The 13,336-nt window shown below is 42.3% G+C and overlaps 1 protein-coding gene and 1 long non-coding RNA gene across 2 annotated transcripts in view; both read left to right on the top strand.

Annotated features, from left to right (window-relative positions):
• Window positions 1-8,943, top strand: part of Chrm5 (cholinergic receptor muscarinic 5) — a 50,330-nt gene extending 41,387 nt beyond the window's left edge. The window contains exon 2 of the mRNA XM_034496118.2: window positions 6,185-8,943. Within this exon, the coding sequence (XP_034352009.1) occupies window positions 6,267-7,868 (1,602 nt within the window). The 5' untranslated portion in view covers window positions 6,185-6,266 and the 3' untranslated portion in view covers window positions 7,869-8,943. The remainder of the gene's footprint in view (window positions 1-6,184) is intronic.
• Window positions 8,944-10,029: 1,086 nt separating this feature from the next.
• On the top strand, window positions 10,030-12,509 carry LOC143441395 (uncharacterized). The gene is made up of 3 exons (XR_013108745.1): window positions 10,030-10,387; window positions 11,323-11,424; window positions 12,351-12,509. It is a non-coding gene; the product is annotated as an uncharacterized LOC143441395 (long non-coding RNA).
• Window positions 12,510-13,336: the final 827 nt, after the last annotated feature.

The following is a 13,336-nucleotide window of genomic DNA, read 5'->3' as shown; positions in this document are numbered from 1 at the left end:
GAAGACAGGAATCCATCGACCCCAAGACACAGCAGCACTCTGGGGCATATACTGAAATGATGCTTCATGCTACCACAGAGACACTTACTCAACCATGTTCATTGATGCCCTATTCATAATAGCCAGAAATTGAAAACAAACTAGATGTTTCTCAACAAATCAATGTATAAAGAAAATGTGGTACATTTATGCAGTTGAATGTTATTTAGCCATTAGAAGATGAAATTTTGAAATTTACAGGTAAACTAATGGAACTGAAAAAAAATCCATCCTGAGTGAGGTAACACAGACCCAGAAAGGCGAACATGGCATGTATTGGCTAATATGTACATACCGGCTGTTAAGTCAATGATAACCAAGCTATAGTTCATAAAACCACAAAGATTACATATAGAGTAAGGGACTGGGCAGACAGATAGAGCTCCTTAAGAAAAGGAAATAAAATAGGTACCTACTGGGGGGGCTGGAACAGGAGTATCAAGTGGGGAGGAAAGGTGAGAGGGGATCTAGGAAGGAGATATGGACAGAGACAGATAAAATTAAAGGCCATTCAAATGGTAGTGTGGAAACCTAATACAATAGAAACTGCCTAAAATAAATACATATATGAAGGTGATCTAAATGAAGTTGCCAAATAATGAGAGACAGGACCCAAACTGGATATTTTCATCAAATGAAACTTCCAGTACCTGGAGTGGGTTACATCTAATTGAATTGTTGGACATAGGAGTCCAATGGGAACCCCTAAACAGCCCAGGCTATTGCCAAGACTATATAGGTTGCTTTCCACAAATCGGTGTCAAAGCCCAGCAACTCAATGAGCACAACGAAGTCAAGCTGGTTCCAATACAGAGCCTTAACCCCTACGTGCTAGTGTATTTGGTATAGGAAGGTACTCTGCACACTACCAAAGGAAAAAATGTAAACACCAATTAAGCTATAACCTTTGATCAAAATCCACCAGCGCAATGGTGGCACTAAGCTTGTGGGAGTAACCAACCACTGTCTGATTTACTTTCAGGCCCATTCCATGAGATAGAACCCATAACCAAAACTTCTTGGATGACCAAAAACCTGAGATTAGATAGTCCAGGGACCTAGAATAAACCAAATACTACTTACTGTTCTACTAAAAGAACACAGCAATAAAATAACTCCAACGACACTCTGCTATACCATAGATCAATGATTTCCTAAGCCATCACCAGAGAAGCTTCTTCCTCACCTCCTTTACTTAAAAGAAAGCTATGTGAATAGTTATCTGTCAAATTCACATACACAGCTCAGCAGCATCTCTTTATTGGAAACATCAGCATTTCCACATCACAGAGGATTGCCACAAGTTCCAATCCAAACCAGTCTTCACAATGAGTGCCACAACAGCCAGGACCAAATAAAAAGAAGGACTCTGAGGACAAGAACTCACGCTCTCTACTTCCTGATTGTGGTGACAACATGACCGGGCACCTCCTGCTTCTGTGTTTCCAACATGCTAGATTGTGCTCCCTGAAACTCTAAGTCAGAATAAACCATCCTTTCCCTTTATCAGGTGCTTAACTGCAGGAAGGAGACAAACAACTCGGTAATTTGTCCAATCTGGCCTTGAACTTACAATTCCCCAACAGCAGCATCCCAAGTAGCTGGAATTACATCCTAGCCACCAGGCTGAGCCCTCATAGGGTTCTGATGCACCAAGAAACTGTCATCAATGATAAGAAGACCACACTAGCACCTCCTGCATTACAAGAAGCTACAAAGGTGGATTTTCATATATTGTTGTACTTTTTAAAATGTATATGACTACACTGTAGCTGTCTTCAGACACATTAGAAGAGGGCATTGGATCCCATTACAGATGACTGTGAGCCACCATGTGGTTGCTGAGAATTGAACTCAGGACCTCCAGAAGAGTAGTCTTAACTGCTGAACCATCTCTCCAGCCCCAATAATCCTATCTTTAATATATGCCATTGTGTTAGTTTAAAAGTCAGTTTTTCCTTACTCGTGTGATACCAAAAGAAAGTGTCAGTCACACAGGAAGATCCTTAAGAAAGTGACCTGAAGTTATTGTATATTTTTAATATGTTCGACCTATGTTACTTATTTTTTATTGTTGTTTAATATATTTTTGAGAATTTCACACATACATACAATCTACCTCCTCCAAACTTATGACCTCTTTTCATCCTTTCTGTTCTTAAGAGCCCACAGGCTGCAGTTCACGTCCCCTGCATATTCATGGAACCGTCCACTGGAGCAGAGTTGACTAACCAGTAGCCATACCCTTGAAGAAACCTGACTCTCCCCTAGAAGCCATCAGCTGTCAACAGCTCCTCACTCAGGAGTAGGAGCACCTGAACTCCCTCCCATCTCCAGGCTGGAATGCTGACTGGCCTGATTTTGCATAGGTACCATGCAGGCAGCCACACTGCTGTGAATTCATGACTTCAGCAGTCTTGCGTGTTCAGGAGACACTGGTTTGGTCACTCTTCAGCATCCATCCACCACACCCACCTCTGGCTCTTAGAGTCTTTCCACCCCTCCCAGTTTTACTTTTATAAAAGGAAATCCATTCATTATGTAGTCATTTTCAAAATGTGGGCTAGTAACATAGTGTCATTTGCTGAAATGCAAACGCCTAAGCCTCGTTGCAGCCAGAATTCTTAGGATGAGGACCAGTGATCTGTTTGAGAAAATTTGCTGATGACTTTGATGAATATTCAAGTTGGACAATCACTATGATAAAGTGACATTTGGGCTTTCATATAAACCTCACAAGAGAAATTCATAATTCTTAGTCAAAGTCTGTGGAACAGATGGCTTCTCACAATGTGGAAAACAAGATATTGTGATAATATTTCTATCTATCATCTCTCTCTCTCTTTCTCTCTCATCTATCTATCTATCTATCTATCTATCTATCTATCTATCTATCTATTTTTGTTAATTGAATTGGGTCTCAGTATGTAGCCTTGGCTGGCCAAGAGCCTTACTAGATAGACCAGGCTGGCTTTGAACTCACAGAGATCCACCTGCCTCTGCATCCCAGACTGCTTGGATTAAAGGCGTGCGCCATCACATCTTGGCTGTTTGTGATAGATATTTCTAAAACAAATCATTGACACCCCTGCAAATATAAGTCTCATACAACAAACCTATCTTCCTGATATTTCTGTAAACAGGCAGACTTTTAAAATAGTTTAGCTGCCTTCTTATACTCGATGCATAAAAGAGAAGCGTAAAAAACATTGATAGGATTTCTCAGAAATAAATCTGTTCATTTTTCCTTTTTCTTTTGAAAAAGCATCTCAGTAGTTTGCCTTTTACTAACTCTGGAATCCAGTCAGGCCTAGAATCATCCATCCTTCTATCTAAGCCTCCAGAGTACCTGGGCTCTTAGGCCTGTATTACCAGGTCTGGCTTTCCACGTGTGTATTTTAAACATCTGCATCTACTATTGAGGAGTACTCACAGTACCTCTGGCAGGAATTATTCTGTAAGCCCCAAGTTCCTGTCCATATTATGCTGGAGGTAAATGAACAAGCAAAGCCTCTCAGGCACTGATGGAGTGTCAAAGAGCTTCGAGGCTCAGAGTTAGAGAACTTGAAATTGATGGAGCCATCCCTTAAATATACGCTGCAAATTTCTACCGCCCTCCCCACTCTAAGCTGTTGACCAGTTTATCTGTAACAGACATTATCCGAAGACAATTTCCACCTCTACCATTGCTGAGTTCGGCAGCTGGGATCCGTACCCATACACTCCACCTTCCCTTGGGATACTATTGTTGGACCTCTGGTCCAGTCCCAGGTACTTACTTCTATTGCCACGTTAGGCCCCATGCCAGCTCACTTATCTGGAGACCAGAAACTCTATCACGCTCTACCGTATATCAGCTTTACCTTCTAATGTACCATTCTCATTAGCATGAAAATGTGGTTTATTTCCACTTTTCTTTAAAAATAAGAAAAGGCCAGGCTAGACAGATGGCTCAGCGCTTAAGAGGCACCGGCTGCTCTGCACGAAGGCCAGGATTTGATTCCTAGCATTCACACTGTGGGTGGCTCACAACTGTCCGTAACTCCATTCCTAGAGTCCCTACTGGGAGATTTGACTCCCTCTTCTAGCCTCCAAAGAGGTCCACAGATATCCATGCAGGCATACCCACTCTTCTCCTCGTCCCTCTTTCCCATGTTCCACACAGTTTTCTGACCACCACAGCGCCAAACAATTTACCAAATCTCCTTGAAACTAAACCCAGGCTCAAGTGTCAGTTCTAATCTTTCTAGATTAATCAGTCTTGCTTGAAGCAGTGTGTCGCTGTCTGCTCAAGACATTCTCCTCCTGTTGCTTACAGAAAAACATGGCTTCATTAGGAGTACAAAGACGAATATAGAATCTTTGCTTTTACTTCTTTTGGAAAGAGTTTGCTAACTGCCAAGGAATTCTGGACTTTCAGATTTTCCCATAAATCTATGTGCAGCAGTCTTTCCAAGGCTTTTTATGACATGGTACACATAGAAATATGCTAAGTTTCCAGAAGTTTGAGAACACCATATGAGACAGAAGGAAAAGGAGCCCCACCCTCACTCTAGAACTGGGAGACAAGCTTCACACACACACACACACACACACACACACACACACAGTGGCTCCCTGTCTGATCCTCGACTGTAAACTGTCCCACAGGCTTTCCTGTCCTCAATGACAGTGCAGCTATTTAATATCTCGGGAATAGGCCTTTCTGTCTCTGAAAGCTCAACTTTCTTCCTGGATGCTCTCTATAAAGCTGAGGAATATTAAGCTTCTCTATCCATGTGCTGGCACATCTTTTTTATGATCCAAGGCACTTAGGACACTGGTAAACACCATTTTTAAAGCCAGTCAGTTAAAATCCTGCTCCTGACATTATTGCTTCAAAGACAATGAGAAGTCCTCTCTTAAATGAAATGAACTTTGGACTGCATTTCTTCCCTATCAGTCAAGAGAAGTCAAATATGTGTTATTTAAAAAGAGCCACCTAGCCGGGTGGTGGTGGTGCACAGCTTTAATCTCAGCACTTGGGAGGCAGAGATAGGCGGATTTCTGAGTTCGAGGCCAGCCGGGTCTACAGAGTGAGTTCCAGGACAGCCAAGACTACACAGAGAAACCCTGTCTCGAAAACCCCCCCCAAAAAAAAAAATAAAAAAGAGCCACCTAAAACTGCTTCTTCGAACATTCCTTCAACTTCAACAGGAGTTCTGGAGTTCTTCTTGACATTTAACACACTGTGATCGCTTGTGTTTTAGGCCTACCGCTTCTAGTTGCTACCTTTGATGTTCATGTCTGCTTTATGTGTCCCGCATTCAAGTCTGTCACACCCACACTCACCTCCCCAACCCCACTTGTATACCCCACCCACCCTACCCTCAGTCCTCTATTCTCCACCCCTTTCCCCCTCCCATCCTTTTAAGCAGTTCTATTTTTATTTTCTCCCTTCTCAACCCCCTTTTTAAATGTTGCCACAAGAGGGCAGCAGATTCACACATGTGAAAGCTGCTCAGGCATGGAGGGTTGTTAAAGCAAAAGGACTGTACACTAGAAAAGGAAAGGAAGGCTCAAAGTTGGGTGGGTGTGGGGTGGGGTGGGTCTAGGAGGAGTTGGGAGAGGTGAATACGACCAAAATCCATCAGATGATGAGAATGTTAGCCCTGATGGTCTAGTGATTTCTTTGGAAGAAGAATGGTTTTCATGGGAGAAGCAATGGGGCAGGAAGATAAACAAAATTCATTTGTTACCTGTGTAAAAATGTCAGAATTTTTCATTGAAAAAATATTTAATTGAATTTTTATAGTCAAAGTCCAACACTTGCTCTTTAGGGAGAAGAATTTTGCAATGATAAAATTATATACATACATTACCATACTGTTATACCATTCAATGATGTGTACATACATATTTCTGGAATGTTATCCAAAATGTATTTTGCCTTCTACCTTATATTTACCTTAACTATTTCAACACTATCAATAGTCTTGATAATAAATTAAGTAATTTCCTAAGTGGGGAAAACAGCTCAACAATTCAGCATCTTGCTCTGCATACATCTCGTAATTCTGTTAGCAATGATGAACCCCAAATGGAAAAGAAAACCATGCAGAAGTGTGTGTAATGAGCAGAACTGATCTGTTTATGTTTCTTCCAGATACTGGCCAAGAAGAAGTAAGGCCAAACAGAGAGCAGCTCCAAACCTTGGACCAAATCTGAATGTAATTTCTTGAGCCAGGATGGAAGGGGAGTCTTACCACAATGAAACTACTGTCAACGACACCCCAGTAAATCACCAGGCTTTGGAACGCCATGGACTGTGGGAAGTCATTACTATTGCAGCTGTGACCGCTGTGGTCAGCCTGATGACCATTGTCGGCAATGTCTTGGTCATGATCTCCTTCAAAGTCAACAGTCAACTCAAGACAGTTAATAACTATTATCTGCTCAGCTTGGCCTGTGCAGACCTCATCATTGGCATCTTCTCCATGAACCTGTACACGACCTACATCCTCATGGGACGCTGGGTTCTCGGGAGTCTGGCTTGTGACCTTTGGCTTGCACTAGACTATGTAGCCAGCAACGCTTCTGTCATGAACCTTCTGGTGATTAGCTTTGACCGTTACTTTTCCATCACAAGACCACTGACATACCGGGCCAAGCGTACTCCAAAGAGAGCTGGCATCATGATCAGCTTGGCATGGCTTGTCTCCTTCATCCTCTGGGCACCAGCCATCCTCTGCTGGCAGTACTTGGTCGGGAAGCGGACAGTACCACCTGACGAGTGCCAGATTCAGTTCCTCTCTGAGCCCACTATCACTTTTGGGACCGCCATCGCTGCCTTCTACATTCCTGTCTCTGTCATGACCATACTCTACTGCCGGATCTACCGGGAAACAGAAAAGCGAACCAAGGACCTGGCTGACCTGCAAGGTTCTGATTCTGTGGCAGAAGCCAAGAAGAGAAAGCCAGCTCACAGGACCCTGCTCAGATCTTTCTTTAGCTGCCCTAGACCCAGCCTGGCCCAGAGAGAAAGGAATCAGGCCTCCTGGTCATCCTCCCGTAAAAGCACCTCAACAACAGGAAAGCCAACCCAGGCCACTGACCTAAGTGCTGACTGGGAAAAGGCTGAGCAGGTTACCAACTGTAGCAGCTATCCCTCTTCAGAGGATGAAGCCAAGCCCACCACCACTGACCCAGTTCTTCAAGTGGTCTACAAGAGTGAGGCCAAAGAAAGCCCGGGGAAGGAATTCAATACCCAAGAAACCAAGGAAACACTTGTGAACCCTCGGACTGAAAACAATGACTATGACACTCCCAAATACTTCCTGTCTCCAGCTGCTGCTCACAGACTCAAGAGTCAGAAGTGCGTTGCCTATAAGTTCCGATTGGTGGTAAAAGCTGATGGCTCCCAAGAGACTAACAATGGCTGTCGCAAGGTGAAAATCATGCCCTGTTCCTTCCCAGTGTCCAAAGACCCTTCAACAAAAGGCCTGGATCCCAACCTCAGCCATCAAATGACCAAACGAAAGAGAATGGTCCTAGTCAAAGAGACGAAAGCAGCCCAGACCTTGAGTGCCATTCTCCTGGCTTTCATCATCACATGGACCCCTTATAACATCATGGTCCTGGTTTCCACCTTCTGTGACAAGTGTGTCCCTGTCACCCTGTGGCACTTGGGTTACTGGCTGTGCTATGTCAACAGCACCATCAACCCCATCTGCTATGCTCTCTGCAACAGAACCTTCAGGAAGACCTTTAAGCTACTTCTTCTCTGCCGGTGGAAAAAGAAAAAAGTAGAAGAGAAATTGTATTGGCAAGGCAACAGCAAGCTACCCTGAAACCTTAGCAACACTTCTCGAAAGAATAATGATCACAGTCTGGTTTGCTTGTTTAAAGAATGTTATCTGTCATTCTGAGTCCCTGAAGGCCTGTCAAGGTTCACATGCACCTGACATGTGAGGTGAGTCTTGACATTACCAAGGCCACCTGATGCTACTAGAGTTTGCCAGTAAATCAGAGAGATGGACTCAGGACCCTTCTCAGGAAGTACACTTGAGTCACCATGGATAATCACTTCAGGGACTAATCTGTGAAGAATAGTAGGGACCAGATGGAAATCTTCCTCTGCAGCACTCTGTCATAGAGTGTTGTGCAATATGTATGTGTCTATATGAAGTTGTCTTGTTATCAGCGAGAATCAGGAGAATGTAAGCCAATCTTACCTCCAGTTAAAAGTGTTATTCAACTGGCTTCTAAGAATATCACTCTTTGTAACTCAATCAGCACTTATTATGCAGCTATCATGTGCTTTGTACTGTGGCATGTTTTTCTGATCATACACAGAATGATGCTCTTTCTCTTCCTTTAGTAACTATGACAACTCTTGTACCCACTGAAACTATGGTGGTTCCCCAAACCATCATTCTCTCAGTATCTTGAGTCAAGAAGGATGCTGACATTGGCTTGCTTGTATACTTGGTCTCCTAGAGGGGCTTTATTCTGCAATTAATGATGATACATTATCATACATAGTTATTTTCATGCTTACCAATAAGGTAAATATTTCACTAAACAAATACTATATATCATTTTGAGTGTCCATTCAGAGTCACTTACTAAGTATATTGTGTTCTCAGGAGAAACTAGTTGTATAACAGTCCTGCCCAGGGTTCTCTACAGGATATCAAATGCCGGTTCATTTATGTTGTTTTCGGGGGTGGGGGCGTTGCTTTCTAATCTCTTCTCAAGACAAACCAAACACAAAACATGGAAAACAAATAGGATTCTTTCCATACTTTTAAATTTCTTTAAGAGTCTCTGAAGTCCCCAACCCCCTCATGCAGACCCCTAACTCACACCAAGACATGCGCAGATCACTGTCCTATGTGGAAAAGGTGTGTTACTTGGGCAAACAGGAGGGGGATAGATGTCCTCCTCCTCCTCCTCCTCCTCCTCCTCCTCCTCCTCCTCCTCCTCCTCCTCCTCCTCCTCCTCCTCCTCCTCCTCCTCTTCCTCCTCTTCTTCTTCTTCTTCTTCTTCTTCTTCTTCTTCTTCTTCTTCTTCTTCTTCTTCTTCTTCTTCTTCTTTATAGGTCTTTCATATTTGAAAAAACATTACTTTCTTGCTCAGACCTATCCAAATTCACCCAAAAGTGAGAAGCTCAGAAAAGTGCACTTGAGAGTTGGTCATACTCCTTAAACATGAAGGAGTTTATACTCCTTCAGCTAGGAGGAGCCCAGTGACGCCATTTTTGCCTCATGTGCACGAGGCATTGGATTCAACACCCAGCACCAAAGCAAACATGTTTTAAATGTAAGTTTCAGCTTTAAAAACAAAGTGTAAGTTATAGTGATATAAAAACAAAATTATCAACATATATTTCTATGCTGAAATTATTTAAAAACAGAAATTGACTGGGTTATCTCAGTATTTTTATGTAAATCAACTGGAAGTGCGGTGGTGTTCATGGGGAGCACCTGACTTGCATGCTCAAAGCCCTGCATTTGAGTTTTAGAGACAGGACTAGGGAAAAGTGAATTAAGATTCTTCTTTGATGATTCTGAAAATAAATACATGCACAAGAAAATTAAATCCATAAAATAATAAGTAAAATTAATGAAAAATCCAGAGTAAAAGCAGGGCAGCGGTACATGAACAATTGACAGGTGGAAACTCCTGTCAGAAACTTTATAGTTAAATCTGCTGATATCCTTTGATACTGTGTTAAGGGATTCTCTACACTTCAGCTGGGTGTGGTGGAACATACCTGTAATCTCAGCACTTGAGTAGTGGAGACAGCTTTGTCTCTAGCAAGATCCTATTTCAAAAAGAAAAACAAAAATCTGGATTTCATTTCACTCGATAAAAGCCAGCTCTCTTTCGACCTCATTTTCTGAGATGATGGACAAAACAATTAATCTGGTTTCCTGGGAATCAGATGTGTACCTGAGTTCTTCGTTCAACCCTAGAAGAACAGAGTTATATGCCAAGGAGGCTTCAGCATGGGAGACTCTTGTGCAGGACAACGCTAGTGCAGATGGTCCTCTATCCTGTCCCTGCAGAGTCCTGATGTTGAGAAGCATGTTTGATGCTCCTGGTTGTGGAGCCTTTGTGAAGAGCAGGTTGACACCTGCCAAGAACTTAGTAGAAGTGCTAATTGGCTCAAATCTCCGAGACAGAAGTTCCCAGGCCTAAATGATACCGGAAGGGTGTGGCTTTACTCAAAAACCTGCTCTACCAGTTCTAGACATACTTGACTCTTTTCCTTTAAGGCCTTGGCTGCTGGGAGAATCAGAAATCTCTCCATGAAATGGCATTTTTAACGCCGTACTGGACATTCGGCATTCACAATAGAGAGGTAAGCCAGTTAAAGCAAAGGTACCCAGAACTGGAATAGGGAGAGTCTTGCTCCTACAGACACATGGAACAGTCTTCTGTTACATAGAAGCAACCATTTTAGTTTATCTTTTGAGAAATTGATCTTTATAATCGATTTTTGGAACGTATCCATGTTTACAGGGCTCTTCATGCCTGTTAGCATAGACAAAGCATAGCCCCAACTACCGGAGAAAACAAAAGTTTCCTAGAGTCAGGGTGTTGATCAGGTCCTTCAGAATGCAGAGATTCACTTGTAAACTACAGGGACTGGGTAAGTGGGTGGGGCACAAGCTGACCAGATCCTAGGCCTTCTGGGCCGCAGAGTCCTGAACTATGTCTGTGATAAACTATTTCCAGCTTTTACTCATTGTCTATTGGATGATACATGTCATTAATAATATGATTTGTTTCTCCTTGGCTGTGCATTTGGTGACAAGTCCCAGAATCTTGGTTTTTCTATTCATGTTTTGGTAAAAACAAAGCACTTTGTCAGTGTTCCTCTGCTTTGGCCCTCTGGTGAGTGTCCTCTGAGGACAATGCTGTCCCTTCTTTGTAATTGTGAAATCTGTACCTAAACCCCTGGGTTGGGGTATACAGCTGTTTACTGTAAATATCCAAATCACAGGAAAGTGTACTGTATTTGTGCTGTTCTGGATACTACAGAAATGTAAACACACAGTGATTCCATGAAAAGTGTTGAAACTGGAGAATGTTCTCTGGTTAGCATGAGGGACCCATCTGTATAGGGTCTTACCCAGCTCTGCATGGCCTTTCCCTTTAAGATAGGGTAAAACTATGGAATACATATCTTGCTACTTTCTGTGATTTGCCATTTCACTTACCAATGACCAAATTAAGATTAAATAATGATGATAAAATGAAGTCTATGGCTAAAATTCTTCCTTTCTCCTGTAGCACAAGGTCAGGGACAAACTGAGAAACACAACTCTTCTTCTCTGACAGAGACTCTGGGCCAAAGGCAACAGCTCCTCTTTGTCTTGTCATTTCATCACCACTGTAAGTGACTTTAATCTCCATCTCCCTCATGTCAGCTCATCAGTGAGGTTCAATGTTATGCAAGCTTTCTGCTGATTTAAGAAAATCTAGATGAGTGGGTGACGACTGTGTTAGGAATGGAGCCAGAAGCACATTTTTAGAAGAACAAACTCCTTTGAAGTTAAATTTGAACTTATATAAAAGCTGAATAAACACTACAAACAACTTTTTATCCTTCAGTTTACAAGTGCATTAAAATTTTGTCCCATTAATGTGCACTCTCTCAATTTTTTTAAATACACACACATTTTTTTTCTCAGCTTTCTGAGAATAAATAGGCTGTCTTCATGTGCCTACTTAAACTTCGGAGTGTCTCACTGCATTTCTTAAGAACAGGGTTACTTTATGTAACCACTGCAGGAATAAAAAAAGCAGGAGAACCACCATGACTACAGTGTTGTTCTGTACTCAAATTTCAATGCTTTGTACACATGCTGTTTACTATGAGTTTCTTGTCCAGTTCAGAATCTAATCTAGAACCAAAGAGAACACTCTGCCGGTGCAGTTAGAACACTTTAACCTGAGGAAGGGTCTCAGCTTCCCTTTGTCTTTCATTTCCAGGCCCTCTGCGTACTAAACAAGCACTTACTTGCCTTGACATACAGATCCAGTCCCACAATGATCTTGCACTTTCCCTCCCCTTCTTTTGAGTCAGGGCCCAGCTGGCTTGGAACTCACAATTGCCAGCCTTAGTTTTCTGAGCGCAGAGATATTAGTCGTTAGCCACCCTCGCCCCCATTTAATTGTTTAAATAAGTAAAATATTAATGTTTGTAAAAATCAAAACTATAAACAGATTTGTCCAGAGAAGTATCCCTCTGCCCAACATTTTTTTAAATCCCATTCCATCATTGCCTAGATAAGTCTCTGCTTCCCTTTGTTCTTTAGCAAAACAAATAAACAACAGCAAGATGGCTCAGTGAATAAAGTTGCTTGCCTCCAAACCTCAGTTCCATCCCTGGGACCTCTGTGGTGGAAGAAGAAAACCAGTTCCTGCAATCTGATCTCTGATGGCACACACACAAAATAAAAAAATGAAAAAAAAAAAAAAAAAAAAAAAACCTTTTAAATTTTCTTTTAATCATTTCTTCAGTGTTTGCACCCATTTTTTAAAATCATGCATCTATTTGTATTTTGATGTCTTAACAAAATATCCACCACTTTTCTCTAAAGCTCTGACTCATCCATAATGATTACTTCCCAAATACCCATCCATCCCTTGGGGCCTCATTGTACAAAAAGAGCTGTGTGGACTCGGGTGTCTCAATGAAACAATTCTCTGTTGGGTACTAGGTTCAAGAGCTCTCCATGAAGCTAAACACATGGGTCCTAGAGAAGCAGGCATAAGCTGTGCCCTCCTGCAGCAGCTAATGTTACTGAAAGCTATGAAGACATCTAGTAGAAAAGTCAAGTTACTATGGAGACAGTAAGTTGCCCCAGTCCCACGGGGCATTGAACTGGGATCAGAAGACCTGGAAGAGAGAACTGGAGAACAAGGGACACAAGGAACAGAGGCTTGTCTATAGTCTGGTCAAACCGCTATTTTAATTTTTTCACACAGGAGTTATATACACATAGAGGCAGGATGTGGGGAAGAGGATGACGCAGGAGCGTAGGTGTTCTCAGGAGGAGTACAAATATCTTCCAGAACAGAGTGTTGGCTGGGTGAAGAAGCAAGGAACAGGTCACTATGACTCTGTCTATGATTCATTTGTTCTTATCCAAGCTGGCACTTTCCACCAAGGCTACCTATCCACAAGACCTATAACTATTTGTTCTTATCCAGACTGGTAGTTTTCCGCTAAGGCTGCCTGTTTACAAGATCTATAGCTATCTGTTCTAGGGTCAGTGTTTTTTCCACAGAGACCAAGACT

This window comes from Arvicanthis niloticus, chromosome 2, assembly GCF_011762505.2.
Source record: "Arvicanthis niloticus isolate mArvNil1 chromosome 2, mArvNil1.pat.X, whole genome shotgun sequence".
Lineage (NCBI taxonomy): Eukaryota > Metazoa > Chordata > Mammalia > Rodentia > Muridae > Arvicanthis > Arvicanthis niloticus.
This window is presented reverse-complemented; position numbering and strand designations above follow the sequence as displayed.